The sequence below is a fragment of the Lepisosteus oculatus genome, chromosome 5, assembly GCF_040954835.1.
Source record: "Lepisosteus oculatus isolate fLepOcu1 chromosome 5, fLepOcu1.hap2, whole genome shotgun sequence".
NCBI classification, from domain to species: Eukaryota; Metazoa; Chordata; class Actinopteri; order Semionotiformes; family Lepisosteidae; genus Lepisosteus; species Lepisosteus oculatus.
Window position 1 is genome coordinate 38,037,988 of NC_090700.1, and position 26,721 is coordinate 38,064,708.

The window sequence follows — 26,721 nt, forward strand, 5'->3', positions numbered from 1 at the left end:
CTTAATTTAGAGGAGTACTTAGAGTTGTTACGTTACCCCCTTTAATGGAATTTAGTTCTTTATAATAAAAATGACTTATACAATTATAGTTGCAGTATAATTTTTTTTTAAACGAGGCATATTATCCAATCCGCTACTGATTCTTGTCCCTATTTCGTAGGGGATCCATTAATAAATCCAGCTGGCGGTGTATATAAACACAAATGTATTTTATATTTTCGTAAACATTTTTTTTTTACACAAACATGGTGATACGTGGCTAAACGGATACACACAGATGTATTTGTATCAATGGGAAGAGTAGATCGCCTCCATTCCACAAGAGGGCACTGTGGAAGAAGACCGACGGCTGTCCGGTTACTTCGTTGCGGGTTATTTGATTTAATAGGTTTTTGACCTTTAGTTAAGGGGGGAAATTTAGCTACAGCTTTAAAACCGTAGTGTTAGAGAAGTATTTACAATTAAAAAAAATAACTTGTTTTCCCTTTCCTGCTTTAGACTGCCACTATCTTAAATGCTGCAGGACATGGATCCGCCGGTAACAGGTAAGAAAATCGGAGTGTTTAATCTCTTATTTACATTTATATTAGTGCATTTGTCCGAGGAACAAGTTTGTGCGTAGCCAGTGTTGCTTATTACAAACGCGAACCATTTTAATACTTTCTAAAATATCTCTCCTTTTCTTTAAGTATTAGATGACAACTCAATACTTACCACGATCCTTTTAAAATTAATGTTCGGAAGACGCGAACATTGTATATTTGAATCGCATCTAATGCAATATGTGATTATATCCATCCACACTTATATTCTTACAAGAATGTAATATTAGAATGAATCAGATTTTATAATGCCGAGAGCTACAATCGGAGTATATATAATCATACTAATTGGGGAAAAATGGCTCTAATTGCTTGTAGGACGCTCCCACTTGTTTGATATGTGAGGCCATGTTGAAGTTTAGTTTAAGTACTGGCTTAAACAGCAGGCCAGGATAGAGATCTGAAAAAGTGTAATTAGGGGTTCAGTGTCAGTGGTTTCAAGTGGTGTTTGGGTTACACATTGATTTAAAATATTGTTTTCTCCAGGTTGGTCGGTTCTTGGACTGTGGCTTAATCTAAACCATGCAAACCAGGTATAAAAGACCATGGAACTAGAGCTTTACGAAGGTTATCATAGTGTTTTAATGGCCGAGCATAATTGTAAGACATAGTATTATGTCTTTTAATGCTACAATACATTGTGTAAAACATTAATGTGAGTTAATTGAATGAAGGATGTTAAAACTTATGCTAATGTTAAAAAGTAAAATCAGGTCCTAACACCAGCTTACCAGTTACACACTGTCAGTTACTACTGTGGGGAACAGTTATACAAGCACATTTTCTTTGTAGTTTTATTAATGTGGTAATAAAACAGCAGACTATCATTAACATCACTATTATAAATGCAATTATACAACATCTGGTTCTATTATATACATACATTTACAAGGACTGTGAGACCAGGGCCCTGATTCAATAAAATCAGGGAAACAACACTCAGATACCCTCTTTTCTCAAGAGTTTTTCCAAAAATAAAATCACACAATGCTCCCTTCTCCCTCAGTCAATTGCACCTTCTCCCTTGGGATGTTGTGCATCAAAGATCTGCGTTCGGTCTCTTAGACAGCAGATACCACTAGCCTAGAAGGTCTCTTGCTTCCTGCTTCTTAAACTTCTTTCAATTGCTGCTGAAAGACCACCAGTGAGGTCAGCAGCTTGGTCATCCCGGCTGGACTGTCATTTTGTCTGAACCTGCTTCCCTTTTCCCACTGGCCTTCTGAATTCTGGCCATTTTGAGTACTCAAATGACAATATAAGGAAAGGGGCAGCTGAGCAAATGCTCCAGAGAATTATCTTCCCTTTAAAGATAAGAGGTACTTTGTGACCACTTCACTGTGAGGTTACGTAAACATTTCAATACCCCTGTCAAATGTAACTATAAGCTCCCCTCAATTATTCACATTCACAAAGAGAAACATCAAGTGTCAGTATGCAACAGTTTAAGAAAATGTAACAGATTTGAGCTTTTATCTGCAACAGTCACAACAGATTAGTTGTTCCCAGTTTGAGAGAAAACTAGGTGATTATCACTGGCAGAGGTGTAAAGTTTTTCCAAACTTGATTCTCCTTAATTTCATGTTTATCAAGAGGATCTCGAAATGGATAATGATTTGGCAGCGGAAGAGATTTAGGTCTTGTAGAGAGTTGAAAGTTGAGAAAATAGGTACAGGGGGTCCCTACTTAATGTCTCCCCTTGACTTTTTGTGACCCTGGATGTGAAACATCCCCGACTTTACATCCAAAGAACAAACTCCACCCTATGTTGCTGTCATCTTTGTGTTTACTGTATGTAAGCAATACACTGCACATTACAATTCTTAAGTGTTAAACTTTAAGTTTAATGTTTAAGTGAGTGTAATGTTAAAAACAATGTAGGTCATTGCTCACTCACACTCTCACACATATACAAGCTCCTCTCGCACACACAAGCCATCTCGCACAACATTTCTCGTAAGCTCTCTCATTGATGGTTAATTCTCAGATGTTTCCAAAATGTTTCAAACAGGTTTAAATGACATTTAGGTGCTCAATTCAATGGGTCATTACAATAACCATTCTGTTTGCACACACAAGTGAATCTTCCGTTTATGCACAGAAAAGGTGAATGTACACTACTGTCGACTTCCAGTATTTTGTTAATTCTTTTTTATTATTATTTATTATGTGTTTAATGTGTAGGGCCATATTAAGGTTTAGTTTCCCTGTGTAGGGATATGGAAAATTAGGGCTGAATTTTTATCTAACAGTGGTGCACATTTTACATACTCTAGTAGCACCAGTGCTTACATCATCTTCATATCTGGTCAAGGTTATAACACCATCAATCTTTGGTGTCGTGTTGACAGGAAGTGATTGAAGGAGGCTGTACCACAAGCAACACTAGTCTTTTTCATACGTGACACCTTATAGTTTAGTTTCTTTATGGTTTTACTATCTGCATGCGAAACCCTGCACATCTACATTAACATCATCTTCCAAGTGTGTGCCTAGCATTGAATTGTATCTGTAATTTTTGGATGGCATTTGTTGTTTCTACAGTGCCAATCCTTCTAATTTGATACCTGCAAATGTGAATTGATTGCTTACAATACCTGAATTTCAATCACAGAAAGAAACCAATACAGACCCCTTTATTACATCACCCCAGTTTTAGTAATCCATCAACATATTCTCAAAACAGACATGCATTTTCCTGATTGCCTATGGCTTGTATTTCTTTTGAAAAACTATTTTTCGAAGGCTTGTGATACATGCACCCTACCATATGCTCAACTACTGTTGTTGCATGTTCAGAGAACTCTTATGTCTGTCTCTTCTCCCCCCCATGTTTACTATTCCCCAAGGCCAGTGGTTCTCAAACTTTTTGGACCAAGTACCACCCCTGATCAAACCAAAGCATCCAAGTACCACCTACAAGTCATCTTCTCATAGGAACCCCAGAAATTCTCAGTGATGTAGCGCCTTTAAAGGTGGCTTTTCAAAGTGCTTTACAGAAAAAAAACAGGAACAACAACAAATAAAAATAAACAATAAAAAAGCACCATTTCAGTGAGAGTGGTGAGCCTGTTTAGTCTAGCAAAGCAGATGAGAATTCATTTTTCGAGCCTTGATACAATTCACAACAGAGTCTAACAGATTTTAAATCGTCAGGCATTTTCTTGACGGCTAAGGTCTGGCGGTGGATATTGCAATGCTTCTATTCATTTCTGGAGCAACCTCTCTAATTCGTACAACTACACCGCTGTGTCGTCTTGTCATTGCTCTAGCACCATCTGTACAAACTCCAACACGTTTTATCCAGTCGATGCCATTCTCTTCAATAAATTCATTCAGAAGCTGAAATATGTGCTCTCCTGTAGTTCCTGTTGGTAGCGGCTTACAGAACAGAAAGTCCTCATGGGACGTACCCTCAAACTCGTATCTAACGTAAACAAGCGAATTGGCCAAATCGACTACAGACTCATCTAATTGCAGTGAAAAGCATCTGCTCATCTTAACGCGCTCTATCAGCGTACTTTTGATATCATCCGCCATTTCAATAATTCTATGAGTGACTGTGTCTTTCAGGGGCAGCAGGTCGAGCTGTTTAGCAGCTTTTTCTCCACACATAATACGTGTCAGCTCTTTTGCCAACGGTAAATAAGGTTCTTCAAAAATAGTGTGGGGCTTACCTGCTCTAGCAATCTGCAAGCTTGCATTTTTCCCCATTTCCGTTTAAGGAGTCTGTCTCAGAAGTTAAAAGACGTTTTTATTTCATGCGCATGGGAGCGAAACACAGATGCTCTGTGTATTTTTCTCAAATTAACCTAGAACAGTTCTTAAATATTTTTCTGTTACCTATCATGCTTTCCTGTGCTCACAAGATTACCAGCGTTCCTAGCACGCATTTCTATGCATTCCTGTGTTTACAACATTGGCATTGTTCCAAAATCACACACATTCTCCTACCTCTCTATTTGCTGGAGATATGTTTTTTTTATGTACAATTGGCTGCTTTCGTTTGTAGCACGCAGTCCTATGGAGTGGTATAGAATTACATTGTAGCTCTGTGACCACTCAAGTATTAGCGCGCACTGTATCGTAGTACGTAGGCTGCGTATTCGACACGTTTTAAAATAGAAAATACGAAAACCCGTCCCAATTTTTCAGTGCACACAACAAAGTTCCAGGGTCTTATGGCGTACCAGCTGGCGGCACTCTGCGTACCACTGCTGGTACTCGTACCACAGTTTGAGAACCACTGCCCTAGGCTATTGTCATAACTTACAATAAGTAGGAGCTAGGTGTATTGTAATTACCGGGGTCAGGTTTGTCACCCTCTTTGTAGATAGTTGCCTTGCTATATTAATTTTGGAGTCTGTGGATAATACCCGTCTTAAATGATTGTTTTAAAAGTTGCATTAATGGCTTATGAATAACTGTGATCATATGAAGTGGCAGGATACCATTGGGCCTTGTAGGTTTATGAATTGTGAATATGTCTGCCATCTCAATGCTATTAGAGGCACGATGACTGCATCCTTAGTGAACATCTGAGTGAAATTAGTGCAGTGGCCATTTCCCTGTCATTGTCTAGAACAGTGGTTCTCAAACTTTTTGGACCAAGTACCACCCCTAATCCAACCAAAGCATCCAAGAACCACCTACAAGTCATCATCTCATAGGAACGCTAGAAATTCTCAATGACCAACATGAGTGTGCGTGCACACACTCACACATACATATAATAAATATTATAATAATAAACTTAATTTGATATAGCGCCTTTAAAGGTGGCTTCTCAAAGTCTTTTACAGAAAAAAACATTAACAACTAATAAAAAAGCACCATTTCAGTGAGAGGGGTGAGCCTGTTTAGTTGAGCAAAGCAGATGTGAATTAATTTTTTGAGCCTTGATACAATTCACAACACAGTCTAACAGATATTAAATCATCAGGCATTTTCTTCACGGCAAAGGTCTCGTGGTGGATGTTGTAATGCGTACATTAATTTCTGGAGCAACCTATCTAATTCGTGCAACTACACCGTTATGTCAGCTTGTCATTGCTCTAGCACCGTCTGTACAAACTCAGATGCATTTTATCCAGTCGATGCCATTCTCTTCGATAAATTCATTCAGAAGATGAAATATGTGCTCTCCTGTAGTTCCTGTTGGTAGCGGTTTACAGAACAGAAAGTCTTTATGGGACATGCCCTCAAACTCGTATCTAACGTAAACGAGCAAATTGGCCTTCATTTCAATAATTCTATTTCAATAATTCTTTTCAGGGGGAGGGGGGCAGCAGGTCGAGCTGTTTAGCAGCCTTTTCTCTACACATTATACGTGTCAGCTCTTTTGCCAACGGTAAATAAGGTTCTTCAAAAATAGTGTAGCTTACCTGCTCTAGCAATCTGCAAGCTTGCATTTTTCCGCATTTCCGTTTTTATTTCCGTATTTATTTAAAGTTTTTATTTCATGCGCACGGGAGCGAAACAGAGACGCTCGGTGTATTTTTCTCAAATTAGATTACCTGCGTTCGTAGCACGTATTTCTATGCATTCCTGTGTTTACAACGTTAGCATTGTTCCAAAATCACGCACATTCTCCTTTCTCCCTATTTGCTGGAGATACAGTAGCTTCTTTTAAATACAATTGGTCATTTGCATCCGTAGCACGCATTCCTATAGAGTGGTATAGAATTACAGAGTATCTCTTGTGTCCACTGAAGTATAAGCGCGCACTGTATCGTAGTACGTAGGCTGCGTATTTGACACGTATTAAAATGCAAAATATGAAAACCCGTCCCGATTTTTCAGCGCACACGACAGTTCCAGGGTCATTTGGCGTTCCACTTGGCGGCACTCCACGTACCACTGCCGGTACGCGTACCACAGTTTGAGAACCACTGGTCTAGAAGGTTCCTTTACAAATGCATTTGTCTTTTAATGTTTCTGCTGTTTTGCTAAGTTACATTAGTGTCATTTAAGCCATTATGAACAAGCTCATCCTTAACATGTAGTAACGGTAAAAACCTCAATTTAATGAGAAAATCAATATGTAAAATCAGACATTGATAATAAAATACACAAATAACCCAAGTAAAAATAAGTGTAAATTTGGAATTTCAGAATATCAATGGAAATATCAGCAACCCTGTAAGAGTACAGCCAGTTGCTTACTATGCAATTGTTGTGTATGCTTAAGGAAATTTTTATACAGTAATATATGTACATCAAGTAAAGAGCTTGAATATTTCTGATAAAAAAGCAATGGAACAAATTTCATTGGTGGTGTGGATTGCAATTGTTAAAATAAGGCACATGTGTTAACTTATATAAGTGTGTTTGGGGATGGGTGAAAAGCTTGATTGTGATTTTAATGGACACTCAATAAATTACCTGCAATCCATCTCCCCTATTAGTGCATTAAATTTACTGTACATTATTAAACTACAACCAACAAATATGTATGCATGTTAATGTTGATTGTGACTATAGGCAAAACATGTAACCTGCTTGTTTTACTGTATTACAGTGGGAGAGAAGATGCTGCAGTCACCAGCGAAAAAACCTGAAGACATCACTTTACCCCCCTCCCCCTCCTCAGAGCACATACAGCGCTTGAGTTAATAAAGGGTTGATTATCAACTTCCAGAATGTGAATGTCGGCTTTGTGGTTTATAAAAACCGTGCTGCAGCAGGGAGGAAGAATACAGACAGATGTAAGCAGTGATTAGGAAGGGCCGAGCAACATAGTAAACCAGCAAGGAGACAGAGCCAGGGTTTAGACCTGGAGAGACTGCTTGCCTTTAATGGAGCAGTTTATATAAAACAAAAAATAGTTTTCACAACATCCAACTGCTCCGCATCATCACTTGGGGCTGAAGAACACTCCCAACATAAATGGAATGTCCACACTTTTCCTATCAGTTTCAGTTTCAAAGGTGCTCTCCAGTCCATGTTAAAGTTCAATTTCCCCAAAATAAAATCACCTTGGTCATAAAAATAGAGGATTACAAAAAGCACTCCAGTTTTATTGGTACACACTACACAAGAAAATACAAAATAAGCGGTCAGAAAGACTCCATTCGGCATACATCTGTCTGTTATACAGTTGGCTGGTTAAAGCCTAAATTACTCTTATGACCATCAACATACACTTCATCACCTGCTCCACAACAGCTACAACCGATCAAAGAAACTATTGGCCATTAAACAAGGGATACTCTGGGTGCACTAGTTCGCCACACTTTGTAGTAGGGTGATATTGTCTCCTTTCAGCATTATCCGTCCTGCAAGAGAAAGAAACAGGTCATTCAGATTAACCACGTATTTGTTTCAGCATCACCTAAATTGGACATATAGCCATTTTAATGTAGACTAGTACCAAAAAAAAAGCTAAAGTCATGGGCATCAAGACCAAAAAAAAAAATGCAAACATGCTTACCAAGGGGTTTTCTGGTTTTTGTTTTCATGTGAACCTCTTCAGCGTCATCAAGCACCAAGTTCATGTATTCATCAAAACCCTAAAATGAACAAAATTATAAGAGATGGTCAGGGAAAAAGAAGTGGGATTTAGTCAATGTAGATCCCTCAAAAATGACACACCTAATCTTCACAGAAAATTCATTTATGTGCAAACAGCAACACAAAAAACCTACTGCTTCCCTTGGCTAATATTATAACGAACTTTCTAACTGCTTCTTTAAATTCAGGGTAGCTGGGGAGCTGGAGCCTGTCCCAGCAAGCAACGGGCACAGGCAGGATACACCCTGGACAGGGCACCAGTCCACTGCAGGATGCACACACTAACAGAAATACGCACACATTTCCATCAGGGTCAAATTGTCCCTGAGGCCAATTAGCCTACCAGAATGGACTGTGGGAGGAGACTGGAGCACCTGTCAGAAACCCACATGAACACGAGGAAAACTTGCAGACTCTCACGGTGCTTGCTCTTTTCCCATAGACAAATCCCAGACCTTTTCCAGACTTTTACACTTTCAAAACCCTTCTATAACATTTGTCTCTGTTAAATATGTGCATGCTTTATTGACAATTTTCTTGTAACTGTCCATTCCAATAAAGAAATCCAATTAATGTACAAAGAATAAATATCCACATTCCAGTTTTCATCAGTTCAATGATTTAGAGGTCATTTAAGACTACCATCTGTTAAGATTGATCCCAATAGTAACGTTAAATCTCTTTAGAGATGTAATAGTGACCCATACAACCTGCTTGATTGGGGTCTTGAGAACTCTAGTTGGAGATCCCTGGAATAGAACATTGAGAACAACCCCCCATACAGAGAGTAGTATATACTACTATCACAAAATTACACTATAGCAATGTAACAGCTTTTAATTGGACCAACAGCAGTTCATCTGAGCCTGGCTTCATGTTCTTTTAAGGGAGCCAGAACCAAGTGCCAGGTCCTATATTAGGTATGATGCCACCCCCTTTCCAATACATTTGCAGTAGCAACTGCCATTTTAAACTACTTATAAAACCTGAAATGTATCAAACTGCCATTAAACCTGATCTGTATCCAATCCTGTGTCATGGAAAAATGGTACACCCTGCTGTGTGATATCAGAAGCAGAAAGCACAGCAACCGGGCTGGAGAAAAGGGGCAGTTCTGTGGAAGAGCTCAGGATTCACTCACAATAATGCAGCCTTCTATCCGCATGTTAACTTGTTCATACAGCCACACCTGGATCCTGGATCGCTGAGGAGGAGAGAGAACAGGAGTGAACTAGCTGAAGGAAAGATGTGGTTGAAGGCTTAAAAGCCCGCTCCAGTGTGACAGGAAAACCCTGTGAAAAGTGTCAGGACTGTTTTATCAGATTCTTTAACTGAGGTTACATACAGGCAGGCTACAAAATGTTCAGATCACCGACTCCTTCATTACAGAAAATGTTAATGATGTTCTTTGGAATACATTCTCAGCATTCATACACAGGCACCTAGCACATCATAAGCACGATCATGTAAAAATATTTTTTTGTAATTACGTGTTTGCTCTGGAAGCATGGAAACTTGAAAGACCTGGGTCTTCAACGGAGAATCCGTGTGTAGAAGTAGCCGATACATTGAACAAATGCAACCAAAGGCTAACTAATGACTTTGAAAGTAACTCAAAGAAACAAAACTTACATTTTGAAGATATCTGAAGATAAGATTCTGAAGGGATCAGTCAAGGAAAATTAGTTAATAAATTCTTCTCACATCACCTCCTTTATCAGTTTAAATGAATAAAGCCTTCGGTCTCCAGCGGGAATCCACACTTTTAAGATCACACGCGATATAAATAAAAAGCAAATAATGTAAATGCGCATGCCAATTACTAGTTTCTGAATCATTTACTGTTAAGAATCTAATACGTTCGTGATACCAAAACAAAAAACTAGCGAATTATGCCATGTTGGGTAAGGCCAGAGTTGAATAAACAATTTGTAGAATGCCCTTTTCTGATTTGAAACTATTACAAATTATTTCAATTTTAAAAAACGTACATATTAACCGAATAGAGGGGTATATCAGTCTGTTAATCACATAGAAGCATACGACAAGTCAGGTCAACATACCAAACGTAAATAGCAGTGTACGAACGCCGACAATGTAGACATAAAAAGAGTTCTTACTAGCTAGGCCAAACTACACAACATTTATGCACACCCGGCTCACACAACGCACGCAGAGTACTATGTGTTTCAAAGGATACAATCGGCTGCACCATAACCTTCTGAACCTTCTGTCCTTGGCCTCTGTACGCCATAGTCCTGTAAGTTCTGCTGGTTCAAAAAGAACTTTAAAAACAAACTTTCACAGAATTACTGGGGCCGGTCTTCCTGTCGAACACCGCGCTTCTTTTCTTCTCTCTGCGGACGGTGCCCCCACGCTGAACTTCCCTTCAATGGCGGAATTTCCGGGTCACCTCAAAGCAGCGTGGGACGTTGGAGGATCAAGTTTCTGGCCTCGGTAAGCTACAAAAATGTGTGCGCCATCTGCTGATGGGAGGTCGTTATACCATTACAATTGTATACTTCAATTGCACAGTACGACTACGGAAATAGGACATACGAAACAAAGTTTTTTTGGTTTAAGAACTGTAAAAAAGAGACAATATCATCCTAAAAGCAATATTTCGCCAAACGGAAGTGAAAATTACCACCTAATTTCTCATAAATGTTTAGGTACCTAGAATGATATCTAGCCCCAATTAAATGGACGATTGACAGAAGCTAACTCCGCAGGTCTTTGTGTTTTTGTATCAATAATGACAGAAATTACAGAATGTTTTTGCCTCCATTTACTAGCTTATCATTAAAAATATGCAATAAATGGGAGTGCCACTGAAAATGCAAACAAACCTATGGTTTTGAAAAAGGCATTTTTTATTTACAAATAAGTGAATTTTGGAAATGGTATACAGGCATTTAATTAGAACAGAAATTTAACTGACACAGAAAATAGGACAAGGAACCCAGTCCAGCCCCCTTAACAGACCATACATCTCAAATGTAGCAATATAGCCACTTTTAAGATTTGTGGTCAATGGTGAGAAAAATAAAATATAAACGTATTTCCCTCACATGAACACAACCTATTTCACTTTCTGAAAACATCCGCAGCCTGGTGACACACACCCGACTGAAATGTTTTAACTAGAGTACATATACTTTCATTCATACAGAACAGTGCAGAAGAAAAATGAGAAACAATATTCCCTCCACAAAAGACAGTCATCCCTGAGAAGCTTCAAGATTGTAAAATAAACTACTAGTTTTTCAGGGGGGAGAACACAGCACTATGTTGAGATAAAACATGATACGACACTCTTGAAAAATTAAAACATGGTCCCCAGTGGAATTTCAGCACCACATTTTAGATTAAGACACTCTTTAAATGATGTAAATTATAGTACACAATTACATTAAAGCAACTGGGTTTGCCTTTTGTGTTTTTAGTTTGTATCTCCTGTTTGCTAAAGTTACAAAACCCCTCCATCCTCTAGTGCTTCCAATGTAATGAATCATCTACAAATCCTATAATTGTTTTTTGAAGTGAAGATGTATGCCTTATGCAACAGGCTGCAGACAGTATTTCCAAAGAATGGAAGAGACCGCACACTGGCTGCACTGGTGATGTGTGAAAAGGGCTTTTGCACTAGAGCTGGTGTGCACTATGTAACAGAGAACTGAAATCCAATCCACAAACTGCACTGACTTTGTTGGCTGACACTCTTGAGTTATTTCCTTACTTTACGTGTACATAAAATAACCATTGTCAGAAGTTTAGCTCAGTTTTGCCTATCAGCACAAGCTGACAGTTCCAAGCAGATTTAATGGCAAACTCCACCAAACGCGGATATGTACCCTCCCTCTAAACTGATAAATTCCACTCAAGTAGTGCTCATTTCGTAATTAATACAGACTCCACTTAAAGGGATATACATATTGTAACAGAACAAGCCCTTTACCTGGCTGAACTAGGTCTATCTGTTTTTTTTTCAAATTTCATCCTACCCCACATGTAAAAGACCATTGTGTTCACAGTACAGTCAGTAAGATTTACAAATAAACATTTTTTGGAGGTCTTCCAGGACAATATAATGGAGTACAAATCACACACTGATGTGTGTGCAATAACAGGCAATTAAGCAGTTACAGGTCAGTCACTCCATTTTTTGGGGAAATAGCTCTGCAAACCTTGATATGAAGCCATGTTGAGCAATATCTTCAAGAGGACAGCAGGGCTGGGTGCAAAAAATGTGAATGCTAATCAGTAAATCCTAAAATTAAGTGTTGTTAGCTTGTTTTATTCCATTCCACAATCTCAGTTATTTCCAAGCTCAAAGTCTTCTTAGCCTATATAGAATAATAGGTGAAGGTGAAAATAACTATTCTGCACTTGACACCCATGGCAAGCATACAATTCAGACAAATATACATCAACACATGTTTCGGTCAAGCTGTGGGTCAGATTATGAGTAGCACTGAAAGATGTTCAATATTAGCATTAAACAAAAAAGATAGTGAATCTAACAGTAAGTGTAAGACTGCTTTGTATGGCAGTAGTCACAATTCCTAAAGCAGGCTTTTCCATTCTATACCTGAAGAATGAACAGAATATGAATGGTGTTTTCTTTGAAGCAGTATTTCAACACGATTCTCACATTTCTTTATGCTATACATTTTTCCATCAGTGAAAGATTAACATAGAACCAGTAAACAAAAAATGCAAATACAGCCAATAAAAATTCCCTCTGGGAACACTGTGTGTAATTCTTGACATTTAAATGTTAAATGTGTAGCAACTACTATACAGACAAAAGAAGGGAGCTTAAGAAATAATAAAAAACAGAAAGATCTCCCTGCTTTTTACAATACCTTTTTTTAAAAAGCAAAAAAGCACCCTGAACTTCACGTTATGCAGTGCAAACCACCATACCTCCTGATTGCGTAAAAACCATTGAGGAGACACACTGGAGGTACTGCATTTGAAGTTCTAGCATTAAAATGTTAACATTGGGCCGCCAATGGATGTTGGGTAAACCATTCCAAACTTCATTAAAAAGTCAGTTTTTAAGGTAAAATACAGGGGAGGGGGAATAAAAACCCACAAGCCAGCCAATTTGTTTAAAAAAGTGCCCTTTTCATCTAAGTGAAGGTAGCAACTGTTAAGCTGTCCAAAGAGAAACTGAAAAGGACCCTCTGCCCTGCCCCTAGCTGCCAATCATCTCAGATAGTTCCAGCAGCAGATCCTCGTCATCCTTAGCAGGGTCCAGCTCGATCTCGTTGTCCAGGCCGTCGTCAAACTCCTTGATCAGTTCCTCAAAGTCATCGACTTCCGTTCCTGGGACCCGTGAGGACGCCGAGCTCAGCCGGCGTGTCTTCGCAAGGGGGGTGGCACGCACTGGCGGGCTCGTCACTGCAGCAGAGCTGGGGGTGGGCACACAGAAAGGAAAAGTTAAAGTAAGAAAGAACATGTGACCTAGAGCAAAGAAGGACATTATTTTTTTAAAAGCCTGATGGAAGGGACAGTAATGCTCTCAAGAAAGAAAACCGTAACAGGGAGTGTCCACTTCAGCACTGGGAAAAAAATAAGTCATTTTAAAAATTTAAAATTAGTGCTTTTAAATATAACTAAATTTAACACAGAGAGGGATTTTGAACTGTCCCAAGATTAAGCAGTGTTAAAATGAAAGGCTTGTGATCAGGGATGCAGTTTTACCTCTGTGGAACTGACAGAGTATCTCTGGCTGGGATGGCACTAGGCTTGGGCACAGGCAGCTCACACTCTGGGGCAGGTGGTCTCTGAGGCTCTGCCTGTGGGGTAGCAGGAGACTGGGTGACAGACAATTTGTCGGGCTCCTCTTGGGGGATGGTGCTGGGGTCCTGCCGCGGGGACTCTGGGACGGGGGTCCTGGCTTTCTTTGCAGGTTCTGCGATCTGTGGGCTCTGGAGCGATGATGTCATGTCAGCCTCTGTATCTGTGAGTGCTGGAGTCTGAAAACAAAATTACTGTGAAAATGAGAACTTTCAAATTGCAGTTTGACTCAAGAATATTTAATTAAAAATATTTAGTAATTAATCCTTTCCTGTTTTCGCCCAAACTACGAAAAAAAGAGTGAAGTAGTTGCTTGCTCTCACCTCAGGCCACCTGCATAGCAGATCCTGCTCTTGCTCCTCCGATGCTGCGGGGGCGCTATTCAGAGGCTTGACAGCCGCAACTGCAGAGCGGTGGCTCTCGGGCACTTTGCGCTTTTGGCCAAGTCTAACTGGGGTAGCTGGTTTTACCACTGACGGCTTCACATTCAACTTGGGCCTCACTGAAATGTTTATAAGAAAGAGAAGGATGAGACAAAGTTTTTGGAATTAGTTGTTAAACACCAAAATTATCAAAAAACTGATAACGTGCAACTCTGTACAATGTCAACACGGCACCAAATCAGTACTACCTTTTGGTTGCGGTGGATGTGTGGTGGATCTTTTAGCTGCAGCTTCTTCTGACTTCTCAGCCTGAGGCTCTGGATTAGGGGTTAATGGGGAAGAGATTCCAGGGCTTTCAGCTGAGGAAAGTGTTCCGGCCTCTGGGACCTGGGCTGCAGAAGAGCCTCCCTGGCCATCCATAACAGGCGAGATGGGTGTCTGTTTTGAAGTAGTAGCTGAATCCTCGGGAGAATGAGAGTCTTTCTTCTCAACCGCCACAGGTCCTTGCTCCTTTTTTGGGACAGGCACAGTCTCTTTTTTTCTGAGGGTTATGCGTGGTTTGGAAGGGCCTGGTGGTGAGGTTTTCTGTTGGACGGAGGTTGGCACATGCTGGGGGGCACATGCTTTACTTGCTCTCTGCCTGACTGAAATGGGCGATCGCTCGGTCTGTGGAGCTTGTGCTTGCAGGGCCTCTTCTGGTTTCACAGACGAAGGAGAAGCCTCCATAGGTTGTGGAGGGCAGGCCGCTGACTCTACCTGCTGTCTGCGAAGTCTCTTCTCTCGCATGATCTCTTCAAAGCTCTTCACCTGCACCTTCTCCACTGGCTGATCGCCCTTACCATTTGTCATCCCTGTCTGAGAGAGGGGGATGCAAAAATGGGTTTAATGTCTTGCCAAAGAAGAGACAAAACAAATAGCAGAGCTCAACTCTTTCCTACCTGCACAGGGGGATTTTTATTTTTTTCTGTCAGTTCTGCAGTTTTCTTCTCCTCTTTACAGGCTGCTCCTGAGAAATGGTGAGAACACACTGGAATGAGCGAACTTAAAGGCAAATGTCTTTTGGAAAAAACTTTCACAGCTTTTCAAACCTTTGAATTTTCTTTTTTATAATGTTTGAAAGAGATATGGATTATTTCAACATAAATGCAACCAAGTTTTGCTTGTGGCGGCTCTGAATCTGTGAACACAGAGACAAATTGCTGCTTACCTGACTTTTCTTGAGCTACAAAGATGACTGAAAACCACACTGGATTTTAATTAGGATAAAAAACTTAAAAAGTCATTACCTGCAGATTTGTTAATGCGCAGTATTCTCCTCCTTGTTGGCTCGGGTGCTCCATCTTTACTAGTAGTCACACTCTTCTCTTGATTTCCAGCGTTCTCCAATTTACTCTGCATCCGAGCTGCCTTTTCTCTGCGGATCTCTTCCAAGGTTTTAACCCTCACTTCTCCTTGTGCGGGAGCCCCTTTCCCCGGAGCTTGTACTTCTGGGGCTGCTTCCTTCTCCATAGGGGTTGAAAGAGGATCAGATGAGTTGTCCTTGACTGCCTTGCTCTGCTCTTCTGTCTGCTTTTGGTTCTTGGCATGCAGGATTTCCGAGAAGGTTTTGATATAAGCGTTGGCTGGGGCCTTGATAGTCTTTTTATTGGGGATGGATACCTTGGCCGGGGCTTGCTCAGGTTGGGTCTTCTCTCCTCCCATCTGTGCCTTGGCTGCTTTCTCCTGTCTGATCTCCTCCAGAGTCTTAATGCGGATCTCACCTGTTGACATGCCCTGACCACCGCAATCTGGCATGGCCAAGAATTTAAGATGAGTTCATTATTTATGTTAGTATTATAGAATGCTAATTTTGGCCAAATAATAAACATGAGAAAAACATAAAAAATAACAGCACTTCTCAATAGTCACGAAGGACTGCAGGGAAATTAAAATATAGTATCCTACTTGTTGTTTAGACAGTTCATTGTATAGTACCACTTTCAAAACACTTGTATCAAGGCACACTGCCAATGTGCCACACATCATCAGTACAGTGTAATCCTTCACCTTCAAACGAGCCTGCTAGTGCTTTGAGGACTGACTCTTGTCCAATCAGGCACTGGGTTTACACACACACTATAAAATCCCTGCAGAAAGTGGGATACTTGGGACAACATGGCCTACAAATGCTGTATTAGTGGTTGTGGTGTAAAACTGTTTTCATATACACCATTATACATTCTACGAATAAAACAATTCTCATTGGCCTGATAATATCAATAATTTACTGACAGGCTTTGAAAGGCCTCTCTATATCATGAAAGCCCGATTGTGTACACAGTGGTAAAACAAAAGTAATTTTCTGTAACTATATATGCTTTTATTTTGGGGTACCTAACAATTTTATATCTCGGTTTTTTCATACTTGCGAAAGTTCTTTCCAGCTTACCCATTTCAGAAGAAGCATGTTCAACAGGTAAACCAAGTCTCTCTCGTACTGGTTTTGGAACTAAAAAAATGAATTAGAAGAAAAGCAGATTTTAAAAATTAAGTAAAGCAACGATCTCATTCCAAATTAAATTCCAAAATAGGAATTAAAAAAACAGTCCCAGTTCCAATAGGAATTTGAAATCAAAACAAAGACAAAGCAGAAATAGTGCAATAATAACTCCTTACCCTTTGGTGGAACAATATCAGCACTGTCATCCGTACAGTTCACTTTCCTGCCTAGGCGGTCAGCCAGACTGCGTTTCAGGGGCAGGTCACTTAGAACAGCCAGTTCTACAGAGAAAAAACATCAAAACATAAGCTTTTGTCTGAACACCTCCACTACTGTACATTTTAAACAAGAAGTAAGGTTAAAATTTTAACTTTAGATGTATATTTCATGCACTTCAAAATGAATTGCTTAAGTCTTTTCTTCTGAGAATTTACCTATTTAACATCTGTCCGTTTTTGTCACCAGCCTATGGCTGGGCACACACACGAGAGGACTATTTAGAAAGGTTAAGGAAATCGGTATCTGTCTAGAATGCAGGAAGACACTGGAGTATACAGAACAATTCCACATTGTCATGGAGAGAACATGCAAACCCTGTACACAAGGTTTCACAGGCTTGACCCCCACATTTAATACAGAAATGCAAAATCTGTATATTTGCCCAGGCTGAAATGAACAGTTCAGACAGACCATGTAGGGCATGATTTCTGCAGCCAGGATGATGCCCTGTGACTGGAAGATTTCTACTGACCAAAAAACTAAAGAATGGATACACCATAAGGCTAAAACAGCATTATGTGAACAGATTATAGTGATACTATCTAGTAACACATTTCCCCTAAAAGTAGAATGCCATTTCCTAGGCAAGACACTGAGGTCACAAAAGTTGTCATTGTTGACTGGTTACCTGTGATCTAGAAAATGGTCTTATCAGGCTCTTATATATTATTGAGCACACAATGCATGGCCCTTTGTTCTCCCATGCCTTCAGTGGCTGTCTTTGATTTGAGTTCAACCTCACAAGGTGAACCTGAACAGGTTTTTAAAACTCAGCTATCAACACTTAAGCTTAAAGATTACAGTGATTAGGGTACCATTAAACACAATAAATCACAGTACCTCCTCCTACAGTCTTCCTACGCTGTGCACAATGAGCCAGTAAGTATGGTTTGATATTGGTCTCCCTGCTCTGTGCACATTGAACCAGTAAGGTGTGAACTGCCACACTGTACCTTTATTCACAAGGACGGTCACGTCTCCCATCAGGGCAGCCTTTCGCTTCCCAAGCCTCTCAGCAATGTTACGCTTAACAGGCACGTCACCCTTGACTGGGACACCTGTCACAGGAAGAAAAATACAGTAAATCAAGAGCTGGACCTTCAATGCAGTACCAAAATTAGTTTCATTCCAGACGTGTATGACAAACACCCACTGGAAAAAAAGCACAGAAACATTACAGTAAATAGTTGTAATTCTGTTGCTTTAATCAAGGGAAGTAAAGTGGCATATTGTGTTACAACTACACGAAGGTTAACCACTATCAGCTATTTAATCTCTACATGTTCCAAAGATACAAATGTCAAGCAAAATTATAGTGAATTCAACTCAGCTACTGATGTTTAAATATACGTTTCTTTATCTACACAAGAGTCACCACTGCAGCCCAAGATGGTGTAGTTTCTTCCAGATAAGATAAGCATCAGTCTGCAGTGAGAATCACATTATCATCTTCAGATGTAGAGAAATAAATGCTAACGTAACCGAGGATAGATGCCAAATATGACTCTTGATAAGACTTTTGTAAAAACATTTATAGCTCCAGTCCTTGGGCCTTAATGCAGCTTTTAGTAGCCTAGTCAAACTAATTTATGAATTTCACAATTATTTTTTTATAATACTAAACAGTGCATTATAGTAGTACCATTTTACCTTCATCTTTCAGACCTCAGTGGTCAAGGATCAGTGATGCACCAATGCTTAGAAACACCACAAACACAAATAAAAATGCTGATTATAAATTTACCTTCCTCAGTGGATGGAAATAGTCTCAGCACAGTCCTCACATTCTCCTTTTCCAGACCGTTTCCATTCTTCTGCTGGGCAGTTTGGGAAAGAACTGTAGCTGACTGGGGAAGACTCTCTGAGGTAAAACCTGCGTGATTTGGGTAAAGATCAGTCCAAATCTAACTAGATCAATTCATTTCTCTGGAATTTTCTACATGCGTGGTTCTTTGGAAGTGAACTAGTTTTCAAATAAAATAAATTCACATTTGCAAATGCAAAGAAGAAAACAGATCAATCATACAGAAAGAAATTAAATTTAATGCAAGTAAAATGTGAAAGACAACACAGAGCATTTCAAAATATAATTACCAGCTTTCTTTAAATTTGCCTTGAGTGCTTTCCTCAACCGTATTTCTTCAAGTGTTTTAATGCCAAAGTTCAATGAATCATCTGAAAAGCAAAAAAAAAAGACTTAACTGGATGGTTTAACACACCAAGATCTGCAAGACTTGTTTGCATTAAATAACATTAGGTAGTCTATGATCAGTCCTAATTGGGAGTCTGAATTAAAAAAAAGTAATTACACAATTTGTTAACAAATGTTTAAACACATAACTATGAGTTTATGGATGCTGATTAGCACCAATCTAATTCCAACATTAAATTCATAGTAGTGTTAAGTAACTATGAAAACACCCAGTGTACCCAGTCATTTTTGTTTAATGCAGTTCATTTAATTTACTTACACTGGACCAAAAAGCAACTGTGTCTTCTAAATGTTATGACTCCTTTCTTTGGTTCACATTTTTATTACAAACCCTTTTTTAGGCTGCTAAACAAAACATTTAATTAAGTTGTTTAAAAATGTAAATTGATGCAGGGAAATACTTTTTATAACAGTGCAGAAGGTCAAGAAAGGTAGCATGCAATGGTAGTTTGCAAACCAGAACATTCTCATGCCTTTGCTGGAGACCAGTTTCCTTGGTGATGTCAACTTCGACGAATCTGATCCAGCTTTAAGCTCTTCACCTTCCTCCGAGATTTGATCTGTACGGTAACAGAGGAGCACAAAATGTCAAAACGTAAAGAACTATCCTTGAAACATTCCATACAAAGACATGTTGATGTCTAACATTCACTGCCGAGTATCAATATCTGCCTCTAACGACATAAGCGAGATTAAAAATGATAAGAGGTCATTCAGCCCATCTAGCCTGCTTAATTGTTAACAACTTATTCGTCCTAGGATCTTACCCAGCCATTTCTTAAAAGATGTCAGGTCTACGTTTTTGCTATGACAAAGTGGCTATTCAGCTTGTTCTGAACCCAAACAAGCTTAATCACAACCCACAACTTAAAAAATACTCCAGGAAATCAAAACCACTTTAAAACTACAAAATGAAATGTTTGCAAATTAGATGTACAACGTGCACATTACAAACATAAAGGTTATAATTGACAGGAGGCTGTTTGCCTTATCTTGCTCTTTTGTGTATTTAACTGCTTACTGATTCAAGCATTCGGTCTAGCAATTTCTCAAAGGATAAAATACGAGGAAAAAGAGACATGAACCATCCTATGCAGCTGTCTGATCTGTGCACTCTCACACGGTGCACAGTGTATCCCCAATGTTACCTTCGTCATCCTCGTCTTCGTCATCAGCTGGGTTGATGACCACTGGTGGGTGAGTGGGGCTTGGGACATTCTCTGAATTATCCGCCTTGATGACTCCTCGGAGCTGGGGGTTGGCTGGGTTCGGGAGCGCAGATGGGGCTGGGGTAGGGGGGACAGCAGCCCCAGAGGCCTCCTCTCCAGCTTCCTCCTTCCTCAAGACAGGACCTGCACCATCACAAGAAAAAATACAAGAAATGAAAAAAATCCAATCACTCACCTCCAATACCTGTGATGGGTCTTCAAAAAAACTGTGATGGCAGTTTAGCCACAATAATAAAAAAAAAAATCTATGAAAAGGAAATCATCTTTACTGCCTAGTCATTTGGGCACGCAGGATGAAAGCTTCAGATGTCCTCAACATCAAACGTGCTGGAAAAGAAAACAGTGCCCGAATAAGCAAACACTATGCTGTTCATAAAAAAGCCGCAGTTCACCTTTACTTGGAGGAAGGAATATTCCGTCAATGACCCGGGGCTTGTCGTGGTGAAAGGCACAGTTCGCTTTCTGACAACCAGCAGACTGGTTCTCCCAGTAACAGGGAATCTCACTTCGTTTTTTCTGTAGGGTGAAAAAAATGCAAAAACATATTCAAAAAATGCTTCCCTTTTCTGTTAAAAAAAAGTCCAGATTATATATGCTATGCAGGAGCATTAATCCACAGGAAGTTGAAGGCAGCAGCACATCGACGGGAATGTGAAATCTGGAGACAGGGAGCAGAGGGGGACTCACCTCAATCTCCGTGTGGCGGAACTTGCAGATCTTGCGAAAGCAGCGGCTCTCCTGCCAGAGGGTGCAAACAACCTCGCTGCCCATGGCAGCTTCGCAGTGTCGGAAGGAACAGCTGTCACCCTGCAAGGAGCGCCATTATGACAGTGGTTTGAGTCGCACCACTTTTAAAATGCCTTCCAGACACACACTTCATCCAAACAAAACAAATGCTATGCAGAAACTTCCTGTTTTTATTTCAATAAATGGCTATATTTGTGGAAATTTCAAAGCTGTGACCAAGGATTGATCTAAAATGTGTAGGAACTGGAGGTTTTTTTTGCAATGGGAACATGCCATTACAGGCCGAAATAGATGAGTCACATTTTTGTATTAAGTGCACATAAAGCTTAACTACATTTAACCACTAAATCTGAATTTTAAAAGTCTTTGAAAAGGGTAGCAAACACTACCCATTCAATTATACCCATTCGCTGGTCCACCCTCCCATTTTAATAAAATTTTACTTGAGAACCTCAGCCTGATTGTAAGTTTCAGCCTTTGTTAAAAACTATGACCTTCTATCATTTTAAAACAGTGTGGGCCACCATTGTAGTACATCATTGATTTACTGCTTTTCTCTTGAAATGGAAATGATAAATATTTATTTATTCTTAACTGAATAATGTCACAATTATAGACATCTGTATTTGAAAATATAAGCCCCACCAAGCTAATGAATCATGATGAATTCTGGAATATAAAATGTAGCTAGCCCAGCTAAACTCTTGTCAATCATTCCAGGATTTAATGCTTTCACATTGGTTCTGACCCTAGAGAACAACACCCAATGACAGTTCTCTTTATTACATCACCAAAATCACCTAATGTAGGCCTGAGTGATAAGAAAGCATGATAAAGGTTTGTGCACCATAAAGGACACTGTAAGGAATGTATTTTCCACTGTTTTCTATCTGGCCATATAAAGTAGCACCTAAGGCAGTACAAAATGCATCAGGTGCTCAAAGGGCCAGCAATTAAAACAAAGACCTCTCTGTAACCCAGGGAGACCAACAGTCCTACAGGGACCAAATGAACGTTTACATGCACTTACAAACTTGCACAAGAGCAGAAGACTTATAATCTACTTAAAATGATAATATATGAAAATAAAATTTCCAAAATCAATACATCCCAGGCCTGGACAATCAAAACTATTTTTCAAATTTACAGAAAGCATCAGAGTAGCTTTTCGCATTATCACTATGGCAAGTACCCCACTCATCTTACCTTCACGCAGGTGGAATAGTAGTAGAAATAGCAGTCATCTCCTTGGTTAGACATGCTCAAGCAGATACGAAATATAACTGTGGCTTCTTCCCTGCTGGTCTGAGTTATTTTTCTAACGACGGTGATCTTCTCTTGGGTCGCGTCTCTTCAAGAACAAGGCCCGCAGGAATCTCCTCTGCTCATGAGTAAAGATAAATGTTCTGAAGTATATTATTCAGATAGTCTGCTGTTAGCACTGTCACCACAATCACACAAAAACAAATAATAATGCTTCTATCAGTTCAGGTTAGACCACAGTTTTTAAAAGCACAGCCAACAATTAAATTTTTCAGCTCTGTTTTTGCAAACAGCCTAAGGTGGAGTGCACTGACCTTCAATGGAGAATCTGGCAAAGCCAAAAGAGTTTTTTTTAAACCTTCAATAGGCACTGCCCAATGGTTTAAGGCAGGATATAAAGGTAAAACATGAAATTGGAAAAGGGGAATGCTTTCAATATACACAAGAAAAGATGAATCTAGGGCTGTTAGATTCACCTCGCATACATACAATCAAGGGTGTCATATATTCATTAACATTAATTAATGAGAGATCCCCACACCTAACCAGAGAAAGATGAGACACACCCCTTTTTTACCTGGTGTGGCTGAGTGGGTCCTTCCTTTCTTCACCCACTTCCACTCGATGTGTCCTGCAGGTCCTGAAGGAACACTCACTCCATGAGTTACAACGAACAGGGCCAGAGACACTTGCTTTACTTCCCCTCTCCGATACACAGCTTCACATCAGACTGCACATCACTAGAGATGGATGGGGCAAGTCCTTTTTTATTTTTGTGTGTAGGGGGGCGAGGTGGGTTGTAGGGTACAGGCTGAAATAGAAATTTCCTCTCGAGTGGGATCCCAGAAGACGGCCAGGAAAACAATTCAGTACCGAGAGGGGGGAGGGGTGGGGAGGAGAGGCCAGAAAAAAAAATCTTCCACTACAGTGTCCAGTGAAGGATAGAGAAACGGGGTAGGGAAACTGCCATGGTTTCACAGCAGCCAAAAAAGCCAAAGAAATCAGCCGTCTTCTGCATAATGAAATTTGATTTTAAAAAAAAAACATATTTCCGATCCAGAAATCTTCCGGCTTGGTGAATTAGTTGCTTCTTTACCTAAATCAAGAAAGAAAGAAGACAAACTCCCCCTCTTTGAAAATTTAGGTGAGGAACTGTGATGTAAGACTATACGGAAGGACTGTTCCCTTCCCCCATGGGAAATGGGGGAATTATCCATGCTTTTGAAAAACGATGACCTTGCTATAGCTTTTAATCCAATAACCTTTTTAGTACTTCTCCCAGCTTGTCAACATGGCTTTCTTAAAAATTCCAATTTAACCATATTTACTTACAGCAGCTATCAAGTATTGATAGTGTTACAATGAAAATTACTTAAACCACGCATGTGTCATATTGTCTGAATAACAAACAATGAGATTGGATAGATAAACTCCTGCTGTAAAAAAAGCCATAAGGAAATATGGTTATACGGTATTTTTTGAATCTCTGACTAATTAAAAAATACACCTTGATATAATCTTAAAATGCTCTATACTTTTCTTATAATACTGTCAAAAATATACTTCATAAATACAACAACACTGTACACAAATTGTTTAAATGGTAAAATTATGAACCGCACAAGTACTGTTTTAAACCTGGTTCAAGAAGCTGAAGAAAACTGAACAGCATTCATTTTCTTTCTAGTTATTTTACTGCTTAATACAAGTTAATCATAAATGCAAGGGACGATATTAAAAAAAAAAACCTGAATTGAGGCTGATTAAAGTGCAAGGTTAAATTTTTTTATGAGAAGAGACTGACATTTTTGGTATTCTAAAAATGTTCAGGGCCAGCTCCAGCTGCAGGCTTTATGTAACACAGACATTTTAGAATACTAACCTGTGAGGATTAAAAGGTCTAACTGAGCTACTATACATCTTATAAGGTACATTCAGTTTGGTACAATACTGCCCTCATTTGGCTTGATTTTGATACAGCGTTTAGTCACATAAACATAAGGAGGAACAATAACCTACTGCAACACTTTGGGTTGCAGGGACATTTTGAAAGTACAAAACCAGATTCTAGGTGAAGACGAGAAAGGATAACATCTGGTTTATTAAGCTTTTGCAAACAACTCTAGGTCAAAAAAGGTTTCTGAAGTGACCGTATGATATGGGTAATAACGTGCGGTTTAGGTCTGGTGACCCCATGTCTACTCAAACACAAGTATGCTAATGGCACTGCAAAGGCTGCAAAAAATACTGGGGTTTTCCTATTTTCAATCTGTAAAGAAACTGACAGATCAGCCACGTTCTTTGGTGCTGGTTAACGTTAACCAGTGTATTCCCACAGGTGCCTGCCTGTGCGACATCCAGGTTGGTACACGACACTAATTCTCTTGGTGTCTTGGTGCTGTGAGGCTGATATGGCGACATCAAGGCAACTCCAAAACCTGCCAATAAAAGGAGCCCTCACGCCAACATGCGACTGAGACCAAAGTGGTGCTGATCCTCTGGGAAACATTCTCAGGTTCTACTGTGCACACCCGGCCAGCAACTGAGACAGAACTGGGAAAACTGTTTCCAGTTTCCCATGGTGGGAACAACAATACCGCTTCCCAATTTGTCCATGTTGACTTGCAAGCTGCAGTTATTCGGCCCAGTGAGGGTGACTTGTGTTACAGTTGCCTTGATTTGGATACCAGCAGCCTTGTATGTGGTGCACAGGTCAACTCTGCACATGCAGATGCACGAACACGCACCTCCCACAGGCACCTTCACTTCACACTTCAGAGATGTGAGCTTTAGCCATTTCTAGAAACTACACATATCATTTTGTGCAGTTTTTTAGAAACAAAGATATTCACAAAAATGGTTCTTCACAGCCACTCACATAATATTCAACCAGGCCAATCAGTTAGCGCTTCATGTTGTATAATCCTTTGATGATGCAACAAACTGCAAATTGAATTTCTAAGGTCATTCTGTGCATTTTCCATATTGCTATAACCTGACTGTAGAATAGTGACAAGTAATATAGTAACAGAACAAAAGAAAACGCTAGACATGCCTTAACATATGAAGTCTGTGTGAAAAGTACAAGTCGTGAGAGACCTCTTCGATGATAACAGGACTAATATTATGAATATGGAGATTGAAATGGGGAATATGATAAAACATTTAAGCCTTAACTACATTAAAAACATTTCCCATTTAAGCCTTAACTATATGTATATAAAATGATTTCCCAAACAATTAAGTTAGAATATTGTAAATTAATGTATTTTGTAGCTACTGATACCGTGTCTGAGCGTCCATGATGAAAACCCTCTTACTGTAAGGCACTGTATAATGGAGTGAGACCTCGCCAGACGGAGCCATTAGAGCCCATTCTTTTAAGGAGCAAGATTTACCGGGGTTTAAAGACAATGGGTGTCTTTTATCCACTATACTGCAAGGTGCATTTAAATACCTTGTTACAATTAATAATTTATATTCCCCCTGTAAACATACGTTAACAATTAATTTAGCCTGTTGTTTTGTTTACCCGGACACATCCTGATCACTAAACGTCTTTTATAAAGTAACTAAGCGTCTTTTTACACACCGTAACCAGAAAACTCTCCTATTCCACATAACAGCGCTGACGAGCACAAATATGAACTGTCATACTGTAATTTTTTAGGTCTTAAGGTAATTGAACCTCACTCACAACAAAAAAAGGCCTTCCGGGCCCGCAAAGCAAACTAAACAAACATCTTCACGTTGCCTTACAGTCTCCAACAACAAACAAAATACCAAAACCATACGCCATAGTTTAGTTAAATAACGATGTAGTTACCCGGAATATTTAAAAACAAATATTATATACTCGTGCCCCCCAAGAGAACACACCACTCTTCTCTCTCCGTCGGCTCTTCCTCGTCTCTCTGTGCCTTTAGAACAAAGATGGCGCCTGCGCCGCTGGTGCCAGTAAGAAAAATGGCGTCCAATAGTTACATGGCTTTTGTAAAGATGGAGTATGAAAAGCGTTCCTTGTTCTCCTTTTTCTTGAACTGCGAATAAGTACAATATAATTACCCGTCCCTTCTACTTATGACTGATATTGGCGGTCGGTCTCCGGAAAGCCAGTTTAAAAAAACTCCCTTTTAAGAAATAACATCTTATTATCTTCTGTTTAATGGGATAGCTCTTTCTAGCTTAAATCGGGGTTTTTGTTTTTGCT

General features: G+C 39.6%; 2 protein-coding genes and 1 long non-coding RNA gene across 6 annotated transcripts; 1 reads left to right on the forward strand and 2 right to left on the reverse strand.

The window, feature by feature from the left end:
• Positions 1 to 378: 378 nt before the first annotated feature.
• Positions 379 to 7,241, forward strand: LOC107076808 (uncharacterized). 2 transcript variants are annotated; one of them, XR_011189675.1, is made up of 3 exons: positions 379 to 545; positions 1,089 to 1,135; positions 7,120 to 7,241. It is a non-coding gene; the product is annotated as an uncharacterized lncRNA (long non-coding RNA). The 2 variants fall into 2 exon arrangements; XR_001477941.2 differs by lacking the exon at positions 1,089 to 1,135.
• Positions 7,242 to 7,590: 349 nt separating this feature from the next.
• snrpe (small nuclear ribonucleoprotein polypeptide E) lies at positions 7,591 to 10,495 on the reverse strand. The gene is made up of 5 exons (XM_006628451.3): positions 10,312 to 10,495; positions 9,744 to 9,770; positions 9,253 to 9,315; positions 8,032 to 8,110; positions 7,591 to 7,876 (listed from the first exon to the last, which is right to left on the reverse strand). Exons 1-5 carry the CDS (start codon positions 10,363 to 10,365, stop codon positions 7,821 to 7,823), a joined length of 279 nt encoding a protein of 92 aa, XP_006628514.1. The 5' UTR covers positions 10,366 to 10,495; the 3' UTR covers positions 7,591 to 7,820.
• Positions 10,496 to 10,963: 468 nt separating this feature from the next.
• Positions 10,964 to 26,446, reverse strand: zc3h11a (zinc finger CCCH-type containing 11A). Of its 3 annotated transcripts, none has more exons than XM_015342745.2 (18): positions 26,338 to 26,444; positions 23,089 to 23,151; positions 22,455 to 22,629; positions 21,189 to 21,308; positions 20,894 to 21,017; positions 20,421 to 20,624; positions 19,746 to 19,832; positions 19,155 to 19,235; positions 18,805 to 18,933; positions 18,014 to 18,118; positions 16,958 to 17,062; positions 16,731 to 16,790; positions 15,589 to 16,089; positions 15,241 to 15,308; positions 14,551 to 15,157; positions 14,243 to 14,421; positions 13,824 to 14,098; positions 10,964 to 13,531 (listed from the first exon to the last, which is right to left on the reverse strand). In XM_015342745.2, the coding sequence occupies exons 3-18, from the start codon at positions 22,506 to 22,508 to the stop codon at positions 13,315 to 13,317; spliced, it is 2,916 nt and encodes a 971-aa protein (XP_015198231.2). In that variant the 5' UTR covers positions 22,509 to 22,629; positions 23,089 to 23,151; positions 26,338 to 26,444; the 3' UTR covers positions 10,964 to 13,314. The 3 variants fall into 3 exon arrangements, with proteins under 3 accessions (XP_015198231.2, XP_015198233.2, XP_015198230.2); XM_015342747.2 differs by having other exon boundaries at positions 26,391 to 26,423; XM_015342744.2 differs by having other exon boundaries at positions 23,089 to 26,446.
• Between the last annotated feature and the right edge of the window lie 275 nt (positions 26,447 to 26,721).